The following is a 26,983-nucleotide window of genomic DNA, read 5'->3' as shown; positions in this document are numbered from 1 at the left end:
AAAAATCTTTTGTGGAACTTAATATTGTTTAGCAATTTAAATTGCAAAATGAAAACAAAAACGAGAAATTATGTTAGATCTTACATCAAATAGTAATACAGTTATTAGCGAATTAAAATTTTTTCCTAATAATTATTAAAATATATTTGCTTCAACTTGATTTTACAAATTTAATTGTATATTTATATTTATAACACGTAATATGACTTACATGTAATTTTTGCAGCTCTTCTTTCTGACCAACCCCTGACAGCATTAGAAGCTTGGGAGAATTGAACGTTCCTGCACTTACAATCACTTCTTTCTTCGCCAATGCTGTTAATTGGTGTCCTTTGTGGTTGAACAAAACGCCGTAAGCTCGATTATGCTCATTAATTAATATCTGCAATATTCGTCTTTTGCTTATTTATTTCTTAACTCCCTCACGAAACTTTTTTAAAACTTACCTTGGTAACGAAAGCTGATGTAATCAAATGAAAGTTTCTCCTTCCAATGATTGGATCAATAAAAGCTCGTAGCGAAGTCCATCGTTTTCCTTTATTAATTGTTCCTTGATTAGGCATGAACACTGAAAAATAATAATTTGTTGTTAACTTGGAGATAAATTGTCAATTTTATAGAATTCACAAAGTTTATTCGATGCTATACCCGTTTGACTTTTCCCGTTGTAATCTCCCAGAGGATAACCAATACTTTCGGCTGCTTCAATGTATGCTTTTACTGCAGGAGAAAGAAATTCTGGAGTCTGAACAATTAATTCTCCACCAACTCCGTGATAACCTGAAGATTTATATAAAACGATTTATTGCATATTGTAAAATTTTCGTAATGTTATTTTAGATCATGTAATGTTTCACATTTTGAGATTAATTCGTCAATAGTAAAATCATGTTTAATACTCTAATGCATGTAATAATAAATTTATAATTTGATTACACCAGAAAATTGACTTTGTTTCGTGAAAAATTGCTTGAAAGTTAATTATGAAGATTTAATTATATTTTGGAAAAAAGAAAAAGATAAAGGCAATTTAGCATTATGTTATCAATAAAATAAATGCTTATTAAGAACATATAAGTTAAATATTCGTTAAAAGAAAACTTGTCCTTTGTTTATATAGGCCTAAAACATCAGTAACGCGTCCTTCTTGTAGACTCTATATCACCACTAATCACTATCAATATCAATATTTAATAATACTGTCGGAACTTTTGCTGTCCTTCATTTACTTATTTTATTTCTCTACCTCTAACTCATCATCAATTCGATCGCCACTTCCGAAAAAATTTATAGTCCGAAAATAATTCGGCTTAATTCTGTTCGCTAATATTATGAAAATATTATTATGTATTTCAATTTTGCGTTATTATTGAACCATGTTTGATATTTGTATTTATATATATTATTGAACAAATTAAACATTTAAAACATGCTTCTAATTGAGGATAACACTCACCATTACGTACGAACGATTCGTCTCGATTATCTTCCATTTTCAAGAAATAAGGAAATACATTTTCCCAGTCCCATCCGACTGCGCCGTGTAAAGCCCAATTATCGTAATCATATTTATTCCCTCGATGGTAAATACCTGCGTTTATCATTGCCGTTCCTCCTAAAACTTTACCAGCTGTTGCTACCAGTTTCTAAAAATACACATTTAGTGTTAATAACATTTTTCTATATTTAAATTTAAAAGTATTCATGTATGAGTCTCTCATTTGCCAAATCGATTAATTTTATCAAATGAAAAGTACATAAATTGACAAAAGAATATACTGTATTGAACATTTAAAAAAATTAACTCCTTTTAAAAAAGAATGTTGTATTAAAAATGACTTCAGCAATTACATGTAAGTGTTTGAATTGCATTATTGTAACGATTTATTTAAATGTTTGGAGTTAATCACATTGGATTCTAATAAAATTATTTATTATTCCACGGGCGTAGAAGTTTTGTTATTTAGTGGTGTTAATATTAAGGAAATTTATTTTAAAGATAAAAAGTTATGGATGAATGGAGTGCTTTGGCACTAAAATCTAAAAATTCAAAGAGTGAAGTTAATCGATTTGGTCTGTGATCTGCTCATATAGAAGATATAAAAACTAAAAAAGAAAAAGATTTGAAGGGAAACAGAAATAAACGTTGTATTCATTAGAAAAGTATTTTGATTTATATTCAGAAAAAGATAATTTAAATTTTATTCAGGATAAAGATTTTTAAGAAATTGTTTTAATTTAAAATTATACTATTAATAAATTTCACGTAAAACAGATGTTATTGTCTGATATTTCTAAAAGTCGTTATTATGCATTGCAAGTCGATGAGTCCACTGAAATTGCGAATTTTGCAAATCTTATGGCGTTCGTTAGATACGAAAAGGATCAAGAAATTCATGACAACTTTTTATTTTGTCAGCCTTTATCAGGTCACACAACAGGAGAAGGTATCTTTAATGTTATGAATAAATTTATGCAAGAGAACGAAATTGATTGGAATAGATGTGTTGGAATAAGCACAGATGGAGCGAAAAGTATGTTCGGAATTAATAAAGGGATCGTTGCAAGAATTCAAAATGTTGCCCTAAATGTCATATCCCCACATTGCTGCTTACACACAGAAGCTTTGGCAACACGTAACATGCCCGCTGATCTACAGAAAGTTCTGGATGAAAGCGTGAAAATCATTAACTACATTAAAGGCCGTTCTTTGAATGCACGACTTTTTTTCGCAAATGTGTGAAGAAATGGGAAGTAGTCATACTCACCATCTTTTTCATACCGATGTTCGTTGGCTATTTGGAAGGAAAATTCTAAACCGATTATTTGAACTTAGACATAAACTTCAAGTTTTTTTAATGATAGATTTGAGCCGAGAAATTGTTTACATGACTGGAAAGACATGTAAACTATTTCTAGGATCACACTCACCATGGCTTTGTAAACTGGCATACTTAGCAGATATATTTTCTGTTTTAAATTGCCTCAACTTATCGTTGCAAGGTAAAGAAATTTCATGTTTGACGTTCAAGATAAAGGTGAATGCTACCATCACAAAACTAAATTTATGGCAAAAAAAAGTTGATAATGGAGAAGTGGACTCGTTTTCCTCTCTTGATGAGTTTATAACAAGTTCGGCTGCTAAAATTGATGCTGATGCTCTGAAATGCATAACACAGCATATAAAGAGTTTACAAGTGGACTTAAAAAACTATTTTCCTGATTTAAACAAAAATATTGAATGGATAAGATATCCGTTTAACATTAATACAACATCCATGCCAGAAGGTTTGTCGCATGCGGAAGAAGAGCAATTGTTGGGATTAGCTTCAGACGGATTCTTGAAAAATAAACATAAAGAGTGTACTTTAACATAATTCTGGTTACAAATGCAACAAGTGTGTCTGGTTTTAACAGAAAAAGTCCCGAAATACATCTTGCCTTTTCCAACTTCATATCTATGTGAAGTTGCTTTTTCAGCATTTGTAAACATTAAGTCGAAAAAAGGAACAGACTTTTGGATGTGGGACCACATCTCAAATTAAAATTAACAACTAGGGAACGAAATTATGATGATCTGTCGTCTCAACATAAAAAATTTCATCTTTCTCATTGGTTCTACTAAATGTTATTTATAATATAACTTTTATTTATATTTTATTATGAAAAAATTTAATTTTTTGTTTACAGTATTATTATTTTGTTTATGTACTAAAAAAGGAAAAAATAAATATATTTTGATTGTTATTAAAGTATATGCAATTTTTTTTACGAGGGGTACTCAGCGTTACGAAAATTATAGAAGGGGTACACAGACGTAGAAAGTTTGGGAATCAATCAGAAAAATCTACCTCCATGGGATCCCACTCACCCAATGATAAATGTCTCAGGTTACGCTAAACACTAAATGATATTTTCTCCTTTAATATATATATCACTTGATGATTTGATAATGGCACAACTAAAAAACTCCAGCAATGAGTTGTCTAACTTTCCTGGCAACATTCAAAACTGCGTATGGAACCACCTGTTACATTTTATTTAAAACTTTTTATATAATTAATTATTATAAAACGTATAAAAGTTCAATTCTGATAGTAAAGAGAGGTTTTATAAAAAATTGTAAATTATGATAACAAGTAAAATCTTCATCATGTTTGACCCAACTTGAGATAGACTCACGATTCCCCTCTATCTCCCCAACCCCTCGATTTTAATTACCAAAATTTAATAACATCATTCCATCTAACACACAAACTTCCGTGCAAAATTTCAGAAGTTTTCGACAAAAATCACGGGAGTTATTAACTTTTAAATTGGATGAACAAAATAGTGCCGCCTCACACTATAAACATCCACATACTGTACACAGGAAAAAAATCCAAATTTTTGCATTCCTCGACTTTTTAAGATCCTTCGAGTACAAAAATATAAAAATCTTAGGGTCATTATTTGACCGATCGCCATACTTTCCCTCCTTTATACCCCGTACATATGCGGGAAAGTAAAACCGATTCTCCTGTTTTTATTTGAACAAATAAACTCTTTAGGTAGAATACTTTTATCATGTTAAATATCATATTTCTATCTCCATTGGATTCTTATCAAAGATCAGACGTGTGTTATCAAAGTTCGTATTGAACTTTTAGTCATTTAGAATTTTACATGCTTTCCCTGTAAAATTACCAATTTTTTAGTCATCAAAGCAAAGAGCGATAAGTCAATATAAATTTATCACGTCATCGAACATAACAAAAACATTCGAAAAATGTTCATTTACTTCCTTGAGTGCTAAACTTGACACTTAAGGAATGGCAATAGTCAATTTATGACACTGTAATTTATTTATAGTCATTATCACATAAATCGCTACATAATTACTTTATAACCTAATTGGGTCACCGTGTCTTTCACTTTCTTCAGGAATTTAAAAGTAAATTTTTGTTTTAATATTGAAATAAAATTCTCATCTAAAAATTATATCTACACGATAAGTAATATGCAATAAATTATTATAATTATTAAAGAAGGTTAAAGAAGAAATGTGGAAACAGCATATCTTATAATTATATGATGAAAATTATGCAAAAACAAATAACAAAATGATGTAAGCAAATGAAACATGAACATAATTGAAAAATCTATAATTAAATTTATTTCCTTTTAAATTATTTTATGTATAAAAAGATATATTTTCGATAGTTATATTCTAGAGCAGTGTTTTCCAATTCGTTACGCGAAACACACATGTATCACAAAAATATTAAATATTTTTATAATTTTGTAGTTCTTTTTACTTTTCCAGCTGTTACATGTAACAAATGGAAAGTATAGCGATCGGTCAAAAAATGACATCAAAGATTTTTACATTTTTGGACTCAGGATACCATGAAACGTCGAGAAATGCAAAAACATTCGTATTTTTTTCCTGTATATATGGATATTAGCAGTTCTTTTTTTTTGTTATAGAACGCAATGCAACTGCGTTTCACCATCTTTTTTCGATATACTGTATTTTAAAAGTTTTAAGAGAATTTTTGAAAATTCGATATTTGGTCTGTGTTGAATCGCTCTGTTGAGCATAGATGATCGGCAACAAAATTATTAAGACGGTCCTGCTCCTGCTTATGTGCCAAACTTGTGTACGATGCATGTGTACTGCGAACTTACTGATAGTTTGTGGTGACTGTGACATACTGCTTGGCTCGTGTTTGGTCGTGTCATGATTTGGCGGCAATGCAGGAATCTCAGTACTAATTGCGACCGGTGATTGTCGTTTCGACTGTTTTATATTTCATTGCACAACTGCATTGTGAGGGTGTGTGTACAGTGAATAAATTTGAAAAATTTGAAAATTTGCGAAAAGTAAATAATTTCTTTATGGTCAAAAATCATTGGAGAAAGAAATTAAATATATAGTTTTTTAATTTTTAGCGTAAACCTGTGATCCCGTACTTAAAAATGAAAAAAATTACTAATTACTTTTCAACCACCGGTCCTGCAAATAAGAAGGCCAGAATATCAACAGACACAGACAAAATCACAGAACATACGAAAATAACGACGCCTGTTAATATTTCTGAATATGATGCTGAGAAACAATGCCAAACTACAAATGACTGGCCGGACTTCTGGACATATGAAGAAAAAAAATGATTTTTGTTTGAAAAAATGAAACTTGGCTGTGCACCTTGTAGAAAGGTTGGAACTCTTGGAGTCGAAGCAAAAAATGTGAATGAATGTTAGCAAAGAATGGGCTAACAATGAGATAACATATTCCGGCAAAGATAGAAACCAACAGTTGGCATCACTTCGAAAAAAAAATTTAATCACAAAGAATCTGCTTCACATAAAGCAGCATTAAAAATAGTTGCTGAAAGCAAAAAAATGAAACTTAATGACTTTACAAAAACATTCTCATCTCATGAAAAAATAATAACTGAAAAAATTTTTCGAACTGCTTATAAAATAGCAAAGGAAAATCAATCATTCCATCATTTTGAAACTGAAATTGATTTTCAAGAACTCAACAGGGTTGAAATGAGTCGTATTCTTCATTTTACAAATACGTGTATTAACATCGTTAATCATATAAGTGAAGAAATGAACAAAACTGTGGTTAAAAATTCGTTGAATTCAAGAATAAAATTTCATTGATAATTGATTCATTGATGAATCAACCACAATAAGCAAAAAAAGTACCTTCATAGTATATGCCCGAAGTTGTATCGAAGGTGTTAGAATGAATTCACCGATAACTTTGTCTTTGGACTGGTAGAACTTGAAAAAGTAACGGCAGAAGGAGTATTTGATTCCTTACTTCAATGTCTTCACTCTTATGGGATGACAGAAGACTGTAGTGTTGACTTGTTTGAAGCAACTAACTGACACGTTGAATATATAAAAGTATAATAACAAAATGCACAAAAACGTTTCATACATACAATCGTATGTGAGAGTTCGAATTCACCGGCGAAATAAAAATTTAAATCAGTCATTTTCTTGACATCAATAACCAAATTCCAAACCAAAAACTGACCCATCTTAGGGGATTAACCGTACCTATCCCCTCCCCTCGAACTCGAAACTCGAAACTGAGACACTCGGAACTAAAGACAAAATTCGCTTATTGGCGAGAAAATTAACGAGGGGAAGAAATAAAAAGGAGGGGAGCAAGAACCAAGGGGTCGTCGTTCGTAGCTCCCGCCTCTAGCCGGACTCGAAGCCTCTCCGCCGAATTTCTACGCGACTACGGATTTTGTATTGACTCTGTCATCCGACTCCGATACTTGTTGAGGTATGACGACCACTTATTTGTAAACTCTCTCTCGGGTTCGAACTTTCCTATGTTTTTTTTTTTTTTTAACTCTTTCCGCCCTGTGGGCACTAAGAGGGCCTCTTTTAGAAGGCCCATTATGGGTTCGGCCAGGCCCACAATGGGGCGACCGGGTGGTGAGGGACGGGGCTCGACATATCCGAACGGACCACCCCCCGAAAAATTCCTGGGGATTATTCGACCCGTTCGGATTCGATCCCGGGTCCCCCAGAGCGGTAGGCTGTTACCTTGACCGCTCGGCCATCCGGCCGTCTACTTTCCTATGTTAGTATATAATATCTCTGTCAATGTTATTCGGTGTAACTGTTCTTTATCGTTTCGTAATAAATTCTGTTTGTTATTGTAACTGGTGTCATTTATTCAAATCTCGCCTCGGTCTTATCAACGATCCCCCTCTCTCCTCCTCCACTCGACCTGACAAGTAATTAGTTCCAGACTGGACAAGCCATCCTCGACAGTGGGCAGGTCTTCACCGACCTGTTGACCGAGAAAAGGAGGCCCGACTCCGTCCGACCTCCCGGTGGTCCCACACGTACTTCACCTCGTATTGAGTCATAAAATTAGCACATTCAATTCGTATATTTTACTTAAAATTTTATTTATAGTATAAAATTTTATTATAATTTACAATTTATAATTATATCCATTGTATGTTAAAGTGACTTTCTTTAATAAATTAATAAATCGAAATATCCATTTTTACTTTCCCAACTGTTATGACAGAGGGAAAGTAAAATCTGGCAATCTGGAAAGAAGCAATCTGGCAAAAAATGGCCCTCCCAGATTTTTATATTTTTCAACTTAGAACAGCTTCAAATGTCGAGAAATGCAAAATAATTCGGGGGTAATTTCTGTATGTATATATGTGTGTATGTGTGAGAACACGATTTTGCTTACTCTATTTAAAGCTAAATAACTTCTGTGCTATTTGTCGAAAATTTGTGAAATTTTTCAGTGAGATTTAATTATAAGAGGGATTGATGTTATTAAATTTTTGTGGCTAAAAGTCGAGGGGGTAGTAAGATAATGGGGGCCGTGTGTATCTGCAGTAGAATCGGACTTAATAACGATTTTACTCGTTATTAGTATTTACAATTTTTTTTATAAAACTCATTCCTCCCCTCAAAATTGACCGTTTTGAAGTTTTATAATAATTAAAAATATAAAAGTTTTAAAATATATATATATATATAATAACAGATGGCGCTACCAAAATTTTAAATGTTGCCGGGAAAGTTGAGCAACTCGTTGCTGGTTTATTGAATGAGTTCTCATTCTTACGATATTTGATGGTTGGAGTTTCGTACTCCGTCGGATCCAAGTTGGGTGGTCTAATTGTAGATTAAATTCAAATTTAAACAGTAAACTTAAATAGCATAATCAATTGTGCATCAGAATCTTGCAGAAATAACCCAATTTGAGACGTTATTAATAGTTAAAAATATAAAAACCCTACGTTCATCTTTGGGAGTTAAATTTTTTAGTCTTCTTGGTCTTTTGTTTTTGAAATAATTCTTTTCTTGTGCTAAAACATTTCTTACAGCGCTTTGTAGAGCGATTAACGACAACTGAAATCTGCCTCAAAGATTTTCAGAAGATAAATTTCACTAATCTCTGTCTCTGACAATGTTGTTCCACGAGGCAAATGTTATTGTAAACTTGATTAATATTGCTAAAACCCGTTAATTATGATTTGAAATACTCGCTAACAAATTCTAGCGGTGAAAATTTGAACCAAATTTTAATAATAATTATTTAAAATAGAAATAAGTAGGGTGTCTTTTGCAACAGAACAAAAAATAACATTTGTTAACAATATCTTTTGTAATCGTTTGAGTTTTATAAAAATTAATAAATATACGATTAATGACATATGATAATAGATTGCATGTACAAATGTATCAACTTTTTAAACTTTAGTCTAAAAATTTCCAAAAAAGTGGATATGTTTATAATTTTGCAACAGACTGTAAGTACAGTACATACAATTACGGCTTTATCATAAATAATTGTCCACTTTTCAAACTGTTTCATGAGAGTAAAGAAAGAGCAGTCTGGATTTTCCATAATTTTTGAGTTTGCAGGGAATCATAGAAAATTAGAAAAGCCTTACTGTCCTTAAAATTTATTATTATTTATAGTCGTCTACGTGGACGTTATTTATTAATAGGACCTTTATTGGATATTGCTACTACAGGTGATAAAATAAAGAAATTTTTCCTGAATTAACTCTCATTACTGTGCCAATACACCAGTACAAGGTCCTATTAATAAATAACGTCCACGTAGACGACTATAAATAATCATAGAAAATTTTTAAAAAGGGAAATATTGAGAATGTCATATAAATCAAACTGGCGTAATCACGTAGGGCATCAATAATAATTTACATGAAAATGACTTGAATGTTTTACGAATTACATTAAATTTTATTTTAATACGTACAATGCAATGTAAGACATAATGTAAGTTATTTAAATACAAATAATAATATCAATATGTTGATGTTCTTTCAGATATTTCCAGCGATATTGACTCGAATTTTGGAATTTTTCGAGTTCTACTGCTTCACAACGGAAATTTCAATATGAAAGAAAACTCAATTTAACTTGTTGAAGCAAGCTTGAATATATCGAATTGTCTTAATTTTTTACTTTTTAGATCATTTTTTGATATTTTTATTATAAATTAGATACTATATAAATTCATACGTCTATGTGTATATGCGAAATTTTACTTGTTTATAATTGTCTGAATGATTTACAGAAAATAAGTTATATACGCGAGTTTCTGAAATGAAATTCATACCAAAGAATAACATGAGTATCAAATTTTATCGTTTGCTTACTGTATTCCAACAAGTGAATATTAAAAAATTGAAATTACATTAATGCTTTAATGCAATGTAATTTTAAACACAATTAAAATAATTGTAAAACTTTGTAAAAATACACAACTGAAAATACTCTTACCCTGTTTTTTAGAGCCCAACCAACTTTTTTACTCGGTATCGAAGTAAAATTCCAATCAAATCTGGAGTTATACAAATGAGAACCAAGTGAAATTATGTCGTTTGCTAGGACCGGTTCTCCTCCAGCCTCCAACAAAAGTACTTTATTCCAAGGATCTTTGGACAATCTATTAGCCAATACTGATCCCGCTGCACCAGACCCGACTTGTAAAGTAAAAAACAACAAAACTTAATAAATAATATAACATAATTATTTAGTATATGATTTATTACTGTTAAATTTATATAGTAAATAATTCAGAACATTATGCATTAATAATAATTTTAATAAAATAATATATGACACTTCAATGCAATATTAAAATTACTTACCTATGATAAAATCGTATTCTTCAACACGAGTTGCTTCAACAGAGAGAGAAAGCAAGAAAATTGTCGAAAATATATAAATCATTTTACCGAAATTTTGAAAATATTAATATTCTCAGATTGTTTTATAAAGTTGTTAAAAGAATACTTTATGAGCAATCACAATGTAGGCCAATTTACTGAAACGATGTAAATCGGTTCGTCAGGGTTTTGTTAATTATTTGTTTCTTAGACTTGCTCTTTTATTTTAACTGTAGACTGAAGTGAATAAACCTAACAAGTATTTGGAATCAACGACATGTTATCTGGATTAAAATGTCGATAACGTGCAATTGACCTCAAAAAACTGAACAAATAGTATGAATAAAATCCAGTTTAAATTTAATTACAATCAATTTTTTAAGGTGGTTAAATTAAAATATTTTTTTACTTATTTTGACAGTTAATTTGACTAAACTTAAATTTATGCAAATTAACAATAAAATTTAAATATTATAAAATATTTTAGACATAATATTCCTGAATTACAAAAAAAAAATTAAAACTTGATAATTAGCAAATTACTAACTGACTGAACGGCACGACCTTTACGCCACTCGAAGGGGATGAAGAAAAAACTCAATAATTTTCAATTATAAATTCTGAAAATTAGAACAAAAAATATACTTTAATTTTCTATCGTAAGACAAATTTTAAATGCTAATAAAGAATAATATTTACATTGAATATGACCTTACTTGAGATATGATCTTTCTTCTTTGATTTATAATCTCCAAAACAAAATAGCAACAGTGTCCCATGTATAGCTGTATTTCTGCCAAATTTCAAATAGGGGAATTATCAGCTCTTTTTGGGTCTGTTGTTATTACTAGTAAAATTAAAACACTTAGTATGGCCATTTCTATATATATTGATATGTTTATTGGACCCTGACAGACTAAAACATACACATACCTACACACACAGCCGGAAGATAACAATATTCTCTAAAATAAATTTTTTTAAAATCCAGCAACGAGTCGAGTTGCTTAACTTTTCCGGCAACGTTTGGTGGCGCCATCTGACACGATATTTTATTATTAAAAGCTTTTTCTATTTTTAATTATTATAAAATGACAATAAACTTAACTTTCAGGAAAGGGATGGATTTTATCGATAGTTGTAAATGCTAATGATGAGTAAAATAGTCATTAAGTCAGGACCTACTCGATATATGACACGACCCCCTTATCTCCCTACATATCGACCATAACAACCAAAATTTAACAGCATCAAACTCGCTAATACACTAACCTCCATTCAAAATTTCAGTAATTTTTGCCAAAAAGCACAGGAGTTATCAAGCTTAAAAGAGGGTGAACAAAATTGTTTCTTCCCACACACACTAACATCCATATACACAGGAAAAAAACCGATATTTTTGCATTTCTCGACCTTTTAAGGTGTCCTTATTTATAATAAAAAATATAAAAATCTTGGGGGTTCGTTTTTTTTCCAATTGATCGCCATACTTTCCCTCTGATACATATGACCTGGAAAAGTACAAATTATACATTCTCTTATCTATTTCTCAGCATTCAAATAAGTAATTTTCTCTCGATAATTAAATTTAAAAAATAAACCGGAAAATTGTAAATGTAAATCCAAACAAAAACTCTGATAAATGCAAATAGTGTATATTATGAAGCATTCATTGGAAACGAATAATGATAGTAAATCATTATGTGTCTGTTAAGAGAAAGGAAGAATTATTTGCTTATTCCTCGTTCATTTTTCTCTTTTTTTGTGGCAACGAGTAAGGAATTCTTTTTCGTGAAGCCCCTAGGCAATTTAATTGCATAAAATGCTTAGTAAAACCGGAACGATTAGTAAAAATGTCAATATAAAAGTATCTCTTCGTCATATCCTGGATTATAAGAATTTAATTAATCAAAGTTTTATAAAAAAAAAACAAAACACTGTATAAATTAATTGCGATGACAATTTCGTTAGAAATGTAGTCTGGAGGCTCGAACTCCGATTCCAGTATGTTCTGACAAATTAGTAGTAATCTGCAAACACGTTACTACTGATAAACGGTCTACACCATTCGGCACCACCTTGATGAAACCCACAATGGTATTATAAAGTACCGTACAGTCTTATTGCCTGAAGTAAAAAGGGTTGACCCTCCGAGTTTATTGCAAACCTCTACGTTTTGAAACCAAAAAGTAAAACAACCGGAAAAGAATTTCGTTGATGTGTGTGTAGGTGTGTTGGCACTTATTTTGTTTAATATGTCAGAATGGAATAATGATTAAGAAACAAACTTTGGCATGATAGTTTGTGTATGAACGGCATCGATACTATTGTTTATCGGCAACTGAACTTTAAACGATTCTTTATTTGTTCTTCTTCAGGATGTTTCACTTCAAGTGTTACAAATCAGTAACTCGGTAAATATGCATGAAATAAAAAAATTGATGATAATAAAAGTTTAATATTTCTGGAGGGCCTTAACACAGTAACTTTTAACACAGTAAAAGTAGTAACACAGTACTTTTAACACAGTAAAAGTAAAGTCTGGCACATACAACATTTTTCAGTGGTTCGGGAAAAACTTAGAAATGGAACCAATCCAATTTTTTAAAATATTTTCGAATTCTGTTTAAAAAATAATAACAATTTCAAAAGTTATGAGTATTGTATATGCATTCGTACGTTTGCAAAGATAACAATCTAATAAAAAATGCGATTTTGTTATTGAGCTAATTAATTTGTATTCCTTTATTTTATTCAGTTATTTAACAAATGTTCAAACATTTTTATGTAAACTTTTATTTTTATGTAATTAAGTAACCGGAAAAGTTTGGCCGAATGCACCACAATTTTTGGTGTTATTTAAACACACGTATCTCTTACTCTTTGCTTCACGTCTTGAATCGTGGTCGATTGTTGAAGTAAAATCTTGATCTTTTATGAAACGCCGTAGGAAATAATCAATCTCTGTTGGGTGGCCATGAAATTGGTCCTCCACGTCCAATCATCTTTCTTTAAATATGTCGTTTAAATTTACTTTACAATTTACAGTAGAGAATCGCTTATCCGAATGTCGATCAACCGAAAGCTTTCCAGTCGGAAATTTAAATTTCTGCTAGTGCTGTGGAGCTGCAATATTTGGCTGTCTTGGGCTACTCCAATATTATAGTTGTTAATGTGCGTGTTTTAGCTGGCAGCACTGGCTAAAACAGTCCTTAAAACAGTCCTTAAGTACCCCGTCATGGTCACCATGACAGGGTACTTAAGGACGTGCCAGGATTTGAACGAATTTCAACATGGGATAGGTTACTATATTTTTTTGCACATAATCGGTTATCCGAACAACCCCAGTCCTCAATTGATTCGGATAAACGATGCTCTACTGTAATTTTAAATTGCTTTCAACTGATTTCGATCTATACCAAAAATTAATTGAAAATTAAGTTAACAACTTCGAAATCTCTTTCAGTTAATTAGCCGTTCTAAAAAGTTGTATGTTCTCATCATTGTTGAAATTATTTTTCTTTAAAAAAACGTTCTAAATAAGTTAATTATTTTTTAATAGGAAATCCAAACATAAAAAAATATTTCATTAAAATTTGTTTTTCATTCCACGCAGAAGGGAAATAAGTCAAACTTCATTTTTTCGTCACTAAAAAAATCTTTCGGAAATATGAAAAATTGATAAGAATAAAACTTTGAATAACTCGGAAAAAATGCTTATTATTTATAAAAGCTCACGTGAAACACTTTGTATTAGAAGGCGAACAAATGCATGTGCTGAACAAGAACTTTATTTAATTTTACGATGAATTTTAGGATTATCGTAATTTATATAAACTTAAACGTTTCAATGTATCGTAAAAACTAATTCAATATTTACATTGTCCTAAAAATTCAAGCTGTTACATTAGGTCATTTGTAGGTTTGTCTTCTAGAACAAATTTTTTAAATTAATTTGACCTATTAATGTATTATTTATGAATTGAATTTAAAAATTTAATGTAGAAATAATGCGTTAATAATTTGTTCTTTCCTTATTTGTTCGTCTATGTTTAGTCTATTCTCCTGAAAAATAATAAATAAATAAACTGCAAGACGATTTCTCCAAAACTGGGATCCGCAAATCATCTAGTAAATATTTAGCAATATGCGTGTACTTTCATAAAAATACATTGATAGGGGTATAGGCCGTCAATTGGAAGTTTACGCTGAGAGTCACTGTAAAAATTCACTTCAGAAATCATTAATTAATTACATAAGTCAAAATTTTAAAGGAAAATGACAGTTTGAAAATGGAAAGTTGTAGTAGCGAATGTAATACGACAGTTCCAAATAATAACAAAAATATAAAATAGTCGTATTCTATGTTAATTATTATCTGAAAACGTTGTAATGTACATTAGAACATTACAAGCTGTTCAAGCTTGCCCATTAAAATTTTTTAATGTCTCCATCTTATGTTACACGACACACATCTAACCGATACTCAAAGTCTTTCTAACTGTCTATAGCATATCCGTTGTCACTTTTTCTACAGAAGCCAAAATACTTCAGCTGCTGTAGTGTACTCATGTTGTACAATAATGAGTGATTCCGACTTTGCGAGCTGCCGAACACAAACGCCTTTACGTTTTCGGCGCTTTCCAAGGGTAGTAGTAACAACACGTTTGAATATAGATGACAAATGAAACTAGGACGGTTACTCGATCGACTAGTATAAATTGCTCACTTCTCAGATAATAATTAACATAATTACAGTAATTTAAAAATTAAGCATTTACTTTGTAAGATATTGTATTATATCCTGCAACATTATGTATGAGAAATTTTAAATTATGATAAGTATTAGATAATACGAATTATACGATACGATATGGAAATGTGGCATCATTTTTATTGATATATTGAAGTTTATTATTTTTACTTGCTTTGTTTCAGATATTCATTACAAAAACGTAAAAGTTTATCTTTTTAATTGTGGAGTTAAATTATTTTTGATATTGGTAAAGTATCATATCTGCAGCTTTGTCGGCGATCATCATAGTAACTGTCATTGTGTGACCTCCTATGGGTATTGGAATGATAGATGTGTCCACCACTCTTAAGCCGTGAACTCCTTTTACTCTGTAAAATTACAGAAAATAAATTATTAACATATATTAAATATTAATAATATATTTTGTGTTAATTCCTTTTTCAAATTTAATAAAATGATCCAACACTGAATATAAAACAACGGCGCCTATATTGGATCTGCACGTAACTTGAACCGCTGTAACTGCGGAAAACATCGAACTGCATGTGAAATTTCTTTCTTTCAATACAAAGTTTGTGCATCAGAGAGTACGTAAAAGCAAAATGGCGGTAATAGAGTAGAAGGTGCGGCGCTTTATACAATAATGATCAACTTGAGTCTGTGATCTAAGTTTTAGATGTTTGTGCTAGCGGCTTATGATTACAGATATATTGCTGTTGTAATTATAACTGTGCAAATAATCATTGTTCTATTAAACTAAGATAACAGACATACATACAAGAAAGACATCGGCCGTACACGAGGTATTTAGCCGGCAGAAATGAGGGGAAGAAGGAGAAAGAGGATTCAGAGGAGATAAACAGTAGAGAAAAGTAGGATCCCTCTGAGCGGCGTACATATGGCTACAGTACCCTCTATGTTTGATGTTGGAATGCAGTTTTTAGGCTGTAAGGCCGTAGTTTCCCGAAGGGTCTAAAAAAAAACCTGAGTGTAGTGAACACCAATAATTGAGTGCTGACACGAATAGCTTAGTATAGAAGTTAGTGCCAAATGCCTGTTAGAAGGAAAACTTATATCTACTTAATACTAATAAAACTAAACGCGATCGCGAATCTTAATACTACTTAACAGCTAGACAACAGCGCAAAAAGCAAACGAACACAATGAGAAACTAAACAAGACGAACGGACCAACAGAGACAAACGAGCAAGAACATAATTGTAACTGTGAATATAAGGAAATAAAATTAATGATAATTTAGAAAAAAATTCATCAATCATAGAATAGGATCATTTATGGAGGGCGTAATGAGTAGAAAAGTACTTAAAGCAGAAGTAACAGTGGAAAAAATGATAAAAAAGCGAAATAAGAATAAGGAAAACGCCGAACCAAAACATAACGAACCAAGCTCAGTGCGTACAGAGACAATTTTAACATTTTAAGTAATTTAAGTTTATTTTAAAAAAATTTTATCGTTTGTAGAGAATCCAGCTTGCATTCAAAGATTCCCTCCAGCCGGTTGGTCGTACCGAATTGAAGTAGTCAAATATCTTAACAAAACAAAAACACTTTAATCACACTTGATCGTATACGGTAGAAACTCGATTCTACGCAGTAACGACTCTTTTTATCCTTCCTTGCTCATTTTTAAACTTCACGTCTTCTCTTCACTAACTCTACCGTTCTCCTACCTCTACTGTCTTTCCTACTCCCACTCTCTCTCTCTCGTTTTTTTCAACTTTTTTTTCTCCTCTTTTTTATGGCTCTTTGTCTACCCTTGTTTATCACTTTTACGACTGTCTGTAAAGGGATTGGATGTAGACCAATAAGATTGCAGTTGGGGACAGAGTAGGTCCAATATATCACTACATCATTTAATACTGGTACAAGCGAAAGAACGGTATGTTACACTCTGTCTTTTGGATATTTATGTCGGTATTCATGTTGTTTTATTATTGAACAATAAAGTAAATGTAATTTTATCTTAAATAGTACCTTCGGGTATAAAATCATAGTTTTTAAAAAGTTCTTATATAATTATTATAGAACGTAAACCTGCTGAAGAGGAGTCTTCACGTCCGAAACATACAGGTGAAAAGAAGGATATTTTGTTTTGACCTTTGACTAAAGTTTCCTCTCTTAACTAATCAGATACTTCACTAGTATAATAAATTCTATTAACAAACAACGTCCAAATGGACACAGTATGCACAAAGATGTAAAAAGTAACGACAAAGAGGTAAAAAAAGTTAAAAATAAATATGACTTAACAAAGATAAAAAAAAACTTTGTATTCTCTTTTTCCTTTTCGCCGTTTTCACCATCCGTAGCCCTTTAGCACTTTACAAACTTTCAGAGACGACCTTTCCTTTGAGGCTACTGCCTCCGCAAGTCATATTCATTTTTAATTTTATTAAATTTAAATAACTCCGGCCACGTAAATTGTATTAATTTTTACTGTAAAAAAGTCTTTAAATAAATTGATTTGGCTTGGAGATATCTGATGTAAATGAAAAGGTTTATAATTGTAAAATACACTTACTTCAAAGTTGCATCCACAACTGTGGTGGGATCATTGGGATCGCCCATTTTACAGGTCCCAGAGAAGTGATGGAAAGAGAAAGGAAACGCCAAAGCCATGCAAGCAAGGTATTTATCACTAAAGCGTTCATATTTTTCACATCCTGGCATAACATAGGGCAGAGGTCGAACTCCTAATTTTCTCATCGGTTTTGTAGAGGCCAAAGTTAAACAATACTTCATACCTATTATCAGAAACACATTAGTTTACTTAAGTTATGGTCTTTTTAAAACACATTAATTTGTTATTACAATATATAAAGAATTGCCTACCTTCGACTAAAATTTTCACGTCATCAGGATGAGAAAGAATATTTAAGTCGATTACTGGATCCACGTAAGGATTACTGGAGTTTAACGTTACACTTCCTCGACTTCGTGGATGAATATGTACTGGCAAACAAGTAATGGTATCATGATCCTTGTACTGATCAAACGTATTTTGTAACTAAAAATATCAGTTATTAGCTCAAAAGGTTACATATTGAATAAATATTTAGAGAAAAGATGAAAATTACTTCATCATTTGCATTTGATAAGACATTTTCTATTCTATTAGTGAGCCATAGTATATGCATGTCAGGCCAATCTAAATATTTGTTGTACTTGGTGTTAACGAATCCAGCTACTTCTAGTTCTGCAAGTGTCGCTAATGGTCCTGCAGAAAATAGATTAGTCATATTATCAATACAATATAAGAAAAATGATTACCGTATTTTATTTGAAAAATCGGAGTTCGCTCATACATCAACCTGTAAAAACATTCATTTCTTTGCAGAGAATTCTATTTAAAATCTTATCAATATATGTTTTAAAATATTTCTTTTCATATTTTTTGTTAACTCGGATAAAATCATTTAAGAGAGAATCTTATTCGTGTTATCTCAATTCCTATTGCAAATTCGATTTTCCAATAATAAGCGAACTGAAATAATCTGTACACTCCATTTATAATAGTCCTTAAGGGAAATCCAACCTAACATTCTTTTGGTATGTTGACAATTTTGACGCCAAACATTAAATAATCAAATTTATTAATGCTTCTTTGAATAAATTGAATGCTTCTTTATAATACAGAAGCATTCAATTTATGAAATTATAATAGAAAACAATACCTGTTCCGTTAACCAAAATTTCGTTGTAATCTTCTTTGGTAATTCTATGATCAGCGAATGTGTAAGAGTCTATAAGAAACTGTAAACTAAGAGTTGTGGCATGGTCGTGTAAGTTTTGGCCAACGGGGAGATCCGCTACCAATGGAATCTATAAAGATTTAAACATTTATATAAATATTTTGAATTTTATAATGAATGAGTTTTAAGATTATAAACATTTTTTGCCTATTTATTCAATGATATAAAACACTTCCGACTTAATTTTAATTTAAAAATATTCAACAAAGAACATTGAACATTAACTCAAGTTTTCCATAAATAAAAATCTTTTGTGGAACTTAATATTGTTTAGCAATTTAAATTGCAAAATGAAAACAAAAACGAGAAATTATGTTAGATCTTACATCAAATAGTAATACAGTTAATTAGCGAATTAAAATTTTTTCCTAATAATTATTAAAATATATTCGCTTCAACTTGATTTTACAAATTTAATTGTATATTTATAACACAGTAATATGACTTGCATGTAATTTTTGCAGCTCTTCTTTCGGACCAATCCCTGACAGCATTAGAAGCTTGGGAGAATTAAACGTTCCTGCACTTACAATCACTTCTTTCTTCGCCAATGCTGTTAATTGGTGTCCTTTGTGGTTGAACAAAACGCCGTAAGCTCGATTATGCTCATTAATTAATATCTGCAATATACGTCTTTTGCTTATTTATTTGTTAACTCCCTCACGAAACTTTTTTAAAACTCACCTTGGTAACGAAAGCTGATGTAATCAAATGAAAGTTTCTCCTTCCAATGATTGGATCAATAAAAGCTCGTAGCGAAGTCCATCGTTTTCCTTTATTAATTGTTCCCTGATTAGGCATGAACACTGAAAAATAATAATTTGTTGTTAACTTGGAGATAAATTGTCAATTTTATAGAATTCACAAAGTTTATTCGATGCTATACCCGTTTGACTTTTCCCGTTGTAATCTCCCAGAGGATAACCAATACTTTCGGCTGCTTCAATGTATGCTTTTACTGCGGGAGAAGAGAAATTCTGGAGTCTGAACAATTAATTCTCCACCAACTCCATGATAACCTGAAGATTTATATAAAACGATTTATTGCATATTGTAAAATTTTCGTAATATTATTTTAGATCATGTAATGTTTCACATTTTGAGATTGATTTGTCAATAGTAATATCATAATAAATTTCTAATTTGATTACACCAGAAAATTGACTTTGTTTCGTGAAAAATTGCTCGAAAGTTAATTATGAAGATTTAATTATATTTTGGAAAAAAGAAAAAGATAATAGCAATTTCGCATTATGTTATCAATAAAATAAATGCTTATTAAGAACATATAAGTTAAATATTCGTTAAAAGAAAACTTGTCCTTTGTTTATATAGGCCTAAAACATCAGTAACGCGTCCTTCTTGTAGACTCCATACCATCACTAAACACTATCAATATCAATATTTAATAATACTGTCGGAACTCTTTCTATTTCATTTACTTATTTTATTTGCCTACCTCTAACTCATTATCCTCTAATTACCTCTCAGTTATTATGTGCCTATAAATACGTGAATGTGTTGTCTAAATAGCTGGAATTTCCACTTTTATAACTCATCTTGGAGTCTAATTTCCTCTTTTTTTTCTAACAGCCCATATTTGAAATCCAAGAACTAAATCTTCTGACTTTTAATCCCTTTCTCTAACCTGTTCCTATTTTTTTTTTTTTTCTGGCTCAAATTTAATATCTCTCTATTCCATTAATAAACACAATATCAATTGTGAATAACATATATCATAGCTCCTTTCTCACTGCATACTATAATTTGTCATCTAATATTAATAAATAAAAAAGATATGGGCTTAACCTTGATAAGCTTTAAAGCCATCTAAATCCTAAATCTCTGTCTTTGTAACACTTTAATCTATCCTACGTTAACACTTGGTTAACATTTCTATACATGTCTAAAATTTAAAAGCTAAAATTTGGTCTTTTAAAAAAAAGACCAAAGCAATATCTGAGTTAAACACGAGAAAATTTCATACATTAAAAGAATTTCAAATTTTTATAGCTGACTCTTCCTATGCTCGAGCCAAACTTACTCCTCAAAGAGATTGCAGCACTCGAAGTGGCAGAAATATTTATTACTCCACTTCCATTGATTAGAGCTATTGGTAGCTTTGAGATTAGTACTGTATATCTATCGACTCTTGTATTGAATGCATTTATTTCTAGCCGGAGGAGGAACTCGCCACCAAAGTCACTTTAATTATTACAAATATTGTAATATAGTCAAACTTCGATTTTCGAACAAAATTTTCAATGCCGTATTTGCTCTGGTTGTCGTACGATAACTCGGTTTCCGAACAAGCTACTCGGCAGCGTCGCTACCGACGGTCAACTCCCTATGTTTTCTACGTTAAAGATAGTGGACGACAAGACCATTCAACAAGACTTCCGGTTCAGACGTTAGGAAATGTAATTTGCACATCGAATTTTGCACACGATACGAATCATCAAATGTAATTTGATGATTCGTATCGTGTGCAAATTGCATTTCAATGCTCTTGTGGGAAAGATACTACTATATTTTCGTTTTTCGTTACCTCCCATAGTTAAATTTAATTTAAATTATTTAATAAATACAGTTATTAATACTAGGTAACCAGTTAATTAAACTAAAAATAATTAACTAAATATAATTCTTACAAAAAAGAAATATAATTTTTAAAAATGTATATTATATTCACTGAATTACTTCCACAATGATATAGCGCGAAATAGACGCGCCATTATGCCATTATTGTGACAAGTAGCACATAGCACTTGCCTGCCTGGAGTGTAGTAGTGTTTTGCCCCCGTACATCATACTTTCCTTGTTAGAAATAGTCGCCGGTTATATATCTAATTCCGTTCGGGGCAAAATTTTTGAATTGAAATAACATGACTTGCGGTACAAATTAGAAGTTCATAAGTAGATAATCTGGTCTTTCTCTTGCGATTTTCATGCCTGGTCTTGGCTTACATGTCTGGAGTCGACACCAGACATGAAAATCTACAGATTTGCCCTCAATTTAGGAAATTTTAGTTGCGTAGATTTTAGGAAATTTAGGGGAAATTTAAAAGGAATGTATCTCATACATTTTTTTGCGACTTCTATTAAAATTCATTCATGATCAATAAAATAGTTTATGGTTTTTTTAGTATGTGCCTTGATAGCTATTAATATTGATAACATTAAAACTCCGATAATTGTTGCATTGCATACAGATTATGAAGTTCTATAAGTTACTATTACGTTTAAACTAATATCAATTATTCTTTTACTTATAATGATTAAAGCTACATATAATTTTTTTCAACTCTTTCAGCAATGTGAGATCTAAGAGGGGCTTTTTTAGCCAAGACTGTTGTGAGTCTAACAAATTCAAACGGACAACCACCCAAAAAAATCTTAGGGTTTACGACCCATCTGGATTCGTTTTTGGATATTCTGCAGCGGTAGATGTACTACATTTATACAAATAGCCTGTTCTAATGCAAATTTCCACGTTTTCACAACCCCTGAATCCCGAAGTCAAAAAACGAAAAAATCCATGTGTGGTTGTGTAAGACAAATTCTTGTCTGAACTTTCCAAAAGACAAGATAACATTAGAGTAAATGAATTCACTTGGCATCTGTAAATTTCATTTTTATAAGTTTATTTATTAGAAAATAGAAAAATTTTAATTTCTGAAGTGAAATAATTCAACTCGATTAATGTTTGACGTAACGCGTCATGTATTTTTCAAAAGTAACCAATTGTTAGAATGCATTGTTGGATGATTCCATTGTTAGTACCGTTTTGTTGGAGGAGAAAATTACGGAATCGCGAAGAGAAGACGAAGTGTCGTTAACCAGAAGTCGGCCCGCTCGAAGGTAAGTGTCTCCTTTTAAATTTGGGACATTTCTGAGACAATTTTCGTTAAAATTGTGAAATGTTCTCAGGCAAACGTTGGTCTCCGGATGGAACCGAGAAGAATCGTTAACGTGCAACAGTGTTATTCAAGGGTGAGTTAGGAAGAATGAAACTTCACAAGTGATGTTAATCACGAGTGGAGCTACATTCTTTCCAACTCTTAGTGGAACTCTGACGTAGCCATCTCCCCATGGTGAGTTCTGGGTTGCCATTCGTTTGGAAATAAGAAAGGGCAAGCGATGAGTTGAGTGTTTTCGTTTATTTTACTATTATAAGAAGGGATGAAAATAAGCCAATGCACGTAGGAATAAGAGAAGTAAGAAGCAGTTATTTATTGTGACAACGTCACAATGTGGCATTTGTGTTGTCCCTGTACATCGTAGTTTTTCTCTTAACAATAGAATTAAATTGATGCTGATCATCTATACATCTCTTGCATTCCGGGCAGATGCGTTGCTAATTACATTATCCATATCTCTGTTCGATCTACACTTCCGGATCCACAATAATTCTTTTGGCTTATACAGTAGAGCGTCGATAAGTGGAACGTCGGTAAGTGGAATGGCCGGAAAGTGGAACGATTTTCAGTCGGACTGTGTCGTGCTGAATCGAATGTTTTTGATACTAAATTTACTTCTAAAGTATAATTTTCATGTTTTTTTTATATTCTTTAATATATTTATTTTGTTTGTACAAAATGCAGAAATAATTTTTAACGATACGATAGCCTCGATGATTATTATAAAAATTTTCGTTAGGCTTAAAATCGACGAAAATTCAACACGAAGCGACACGCAACGGAGAAAAATTCAACAGGAAGCGATACGCAACGGAGAAAAATTTGAACATCGGACAGGTTAATGTATTTTTTCGTACAAAGTCGGAAACTGGAACAAATCATTAACTGGAAGGACCCCAGTCCCCAATTGGTTCCACTTATCGACGCTCTACTGTATTATGAAAATATTATTATGTATTTCGATTTTGCGTTATTATTGGACCTTGTTTGATATTTGTATTTATATATATTATTGAACAAATTAAACATTTAAAACATGCTTCTAATTGAGGATAACACTCACCATTACGTACGAACGATTCGTCTCGATTATCTTCCATTTTCAAGAAATAAGGAAATACATTTTCCCAGTCCCATCCGACTGCGCCGTGTAAAGCCCAATTGTCATAATCGTATTTATTTCCTCGAACGTAAACACCTGCGTTTAACATTGCCGTTCCTCCTAAAACTTTACCAGCTGTTGCTACCAGTTGCTAAAAATACACATTTAGTGTTAATAACATTTTTCTATATTTAAATTTCTTAATAAACGAGAATGATTAATTTATAAAGTGGTCAACGATTAACATTTTGATTTTTGGAGCGAATGTAATAATTATAAAAAAATCTCAAAAAATCATATTGTGTTTTTAAATTTAATTAATCTATATATATAATCGAGACGAGTTGATAATAATAATAATAATAATAATAATCAGCGCAGAGCCCAAACGGTTAGGAGTTGAAAGTTGAAATTTGGTACACAGTTAGGGTACATAACGAAAACGCACACTAAGAAGGGATTTTTCGAAATTCTTCTCCACGGGGGAGAGGAACAGGATTAAAGCTTCTACATACATTATCGAGACGTGCCTAAACGGTTAGGAGTTGAAAGTTGAAATTTGGTACGCAGTTAGGGTACGTCACAAGAACGCACACTAAGAAGGGATTTTTCGAAATTCCTCCCCACGGGGGAGAGGGACAGGATTAAGTCTTAACACTTCCATCAACAATGGAAGTGTGAAGCAACAATGGAAGTGTGAAGCAACAATGGAAGTGTGAAGCAACAATGGAAGTGTGAAGTAATAATGGAAGTGTCAACAATGGAAGTGTTAACAATGGAAGTGTTACGTAACAATGGAAATGTTAAGAGCAGAAAGTTGAAATTTAGTACATAGTTACGGTACGTCACAAAAACGCACACTAAGAAGGGATTTTTCGAAATTTCTCCCCACGGGGAGAGGGACAGGATTAAGGCTTAACACTTCCATCAACAATGGAAGTGTTAAGTATCAATAGAAGTGTTAAGTAACAATGGAGAACAAGAGAAGGCGACGTGCAAGATTTACGGGCGCTGGAGGAAAAAAAAAAGTAATATGTTAGAACATATTCGATTTTCAAATTTAAACACATTAGTTCGGTTTTTCTCGACCCTTCTTCTTTAGAACATTTGATGAAAATCGAACAATATTAGAACATTCGATTTTCAAATTCGACCTTTCTTTAGAAATATTTAGTTTGTTGATGAAATTACTCTTTTTTTTGTGACTATAACGTAATAATCTTAATCTTCGCTATCGTTACTTTTGTCCGAGCAACGCCGGGCCTACCTGCTAGTTCGAAATAATTGGAAAACAACCAGTATTTAGTTGGAAATTTATTCGTACCTAAAAAAGTATTTTAATTGTAGAGAAGTCGTCCAATATGTAAATTAAGTTCGACGTAGAAAATTGCTATCTTAACAATAATATATATCTATAAATCATAATAGCCAAAGAGAATTTGATTCGAAAAAAATTGTGTAAATAAGAATAATTAAATATAAAAATTGTTGATATTTCGATCCGAATAATCTATGAAATAACGAAGAATTAACAGAGTTCGTCAATTGCTACATAATTCTGTTTAATGATAACTTTCTGTGTAGTGTTTTGCTAGGAGTTACTCTCGGGGGTAAATCCACTAGGAAGTCACTTCGTAAAATATAAAATGTTTTTTTTTCTGAATTAAGAGAAACACAGAAGGAGTCTGAGGAATAGGAAGATTGGAGAAAGAGAGCCACTCGTCTTCAGTATCACTTTGTATTCTGTATCGTCTATACCTCTATAGGTATCAATCAGAAAAATCTACCTCCATGGGATCCCACTCACCCAATGATAAATGTCTCAGGTTACGCTAAACACTAAATGATATTTTCTCCTTTAATATATATATCACTTGATGATTTGATAATGGCACAACTAAAAAACTCCAGCAATGAGTTGTCTAACTTTCCTGGCAACATTCAAAACTGCGTATGGAACCACCTGTTACATTTTATTTAAAACTTTTTATATAATTAATTATTATAAAACGTATAAAAGTTCAATTCTGATAGTAAAGAGAGGTTTTATAAAAAATTGTAAATTATGATAACAAGTAAAATCTTCATCATGTTTGACCCAACTTGAGATAGACTAACGATTCCCCTCTATCTCCCCAACCCCTCGATTTTAATTACCAAAATTTAATAACATCATTCCATCTAACACACAAACTTCCGTGCAAAATTTCAGAAGTTTTCGACAAAAATCACGGGAGTTATTAACTTTTAAATTGGATGAACAAAATAGTGCCGCCTCACACTATAAACATCCATATACCGTACACAGGGGGAGAAAAAACAAATTTATGTATTCCTCGACTTTTTAAGATCCTTCGAGTACAAAAATATAAAAATCTTGGGGTCATTATTTGACCGATCGCCATACTTTCCCTCCTGCATACCCCGTACGTATCCGGGAAAGTAAAACCGATTTTCCTGTTTTTATTTGCACAAATAAACTCTTTAGGTAGAATACTTTATCATGTTAAACAGCATATTTCTACCTCCATTAGATTTTTATCAAAGATCAGATGTATGTTATCAAGTGAATAACTCAATCAACTCTATATAAATTTATCATATTACCAAACAATACAAAACATTTGAAAAATGTTCATTTATTTCCTTAAGTGCCAAAATTAACACTTAAGGAATGGCAATAGTCAATTTATGACACTTTGTAATTTATTTTAGTCATTATCACATAAATCGCT

The 26,983-nt window shown here is 31.5% G+C and overlaps 3 protein-coding genes across 3 annotated transcripts in view; 1 reads left to right on the top strand and 2 right to left on the bottom strand.

Moving 5' to 3' along the window:
• The window catches only part of LOC136973883 (glucose dehydrogenase [FAD, quinone]-like), a 35,748-nt gene extending 24,987 nt beyond the window's left edge, over positions 1-10,761 (bottom strand). The window contains exons 1-6 of the mRNA XM_067268661.1: positions 10,680-10,761; positions 10,309-10,511; positions 1,457-1,646; positions 649-780; positions 447-568; positions 212-382 (exon numbers count right to left, since the gene is read on the bottom strand). Of these exons, the coding sequence (XP_067124762.1) occupies positions 212-382; positions 447-568; positions 649-780; positions 1,457-1,646; positions 10,309-10,511; positions 10,680-10,761 (900 nt within the window). The remainder of the gene's footprint in view (positions 1-211; positions 383-446; positions 569-648; positions 781-1,456; positions 1,647-10,308; positions 10,512-10,679) is intronic.
• LOC136973776 (ubiquitin-conjugating enzyme E2 T-like) overlaps positions 1-26,983 on the top strand; it is a 290,402-nt gene that overhangs the window by 125,389 nt on the left and 138,030 nt on the right. The window lies entirely within an intron of this gene.
• On the bottom strand, positions 15,608-19,447 carry LOC136973882 (glucose dehydrogenase [FAD, quinone]-like). The gene is made up of 6 exons (XM_067268660.1): positions 19,439-19,447; positions 19,149-19,296; positions 18,552-18,691; positions 18,307-18,481; positions 17,996-18,218; positions 15,608-15,821 (listed from the first exon to the last, which is right to left on the bottom strand). Exons 1-6 carry the CDS (start codon positions 19,445-19,447, stop codon positions 15,686-15,688), a joined length of 831 nt encoding a protein of 276 aa, XP_067124761.1. The 3' UTR covers positions 15,608-15,685.

Source organism: Centruroides vittatus, unplaced genomic scaffold (assembly GCF_030686945.1).
Source record: "Centruroides vittatus isolate TY-2023 unplaced genomic scaffold, ASM3068694v2 contig_329, whole genome shotgun sequence".
Lineage (NCBI taxonomy): Eukaryota > Metazoa > Arthropoda > Arachnida > Scorpiones > Buthidae > Centruroides > Centruroides vittatus.
The sequence above is the reverse complement of the archived record's forward strand: the minus strand, read 5'-3'. Positions and strand labels throughout refer to the sequence as shown.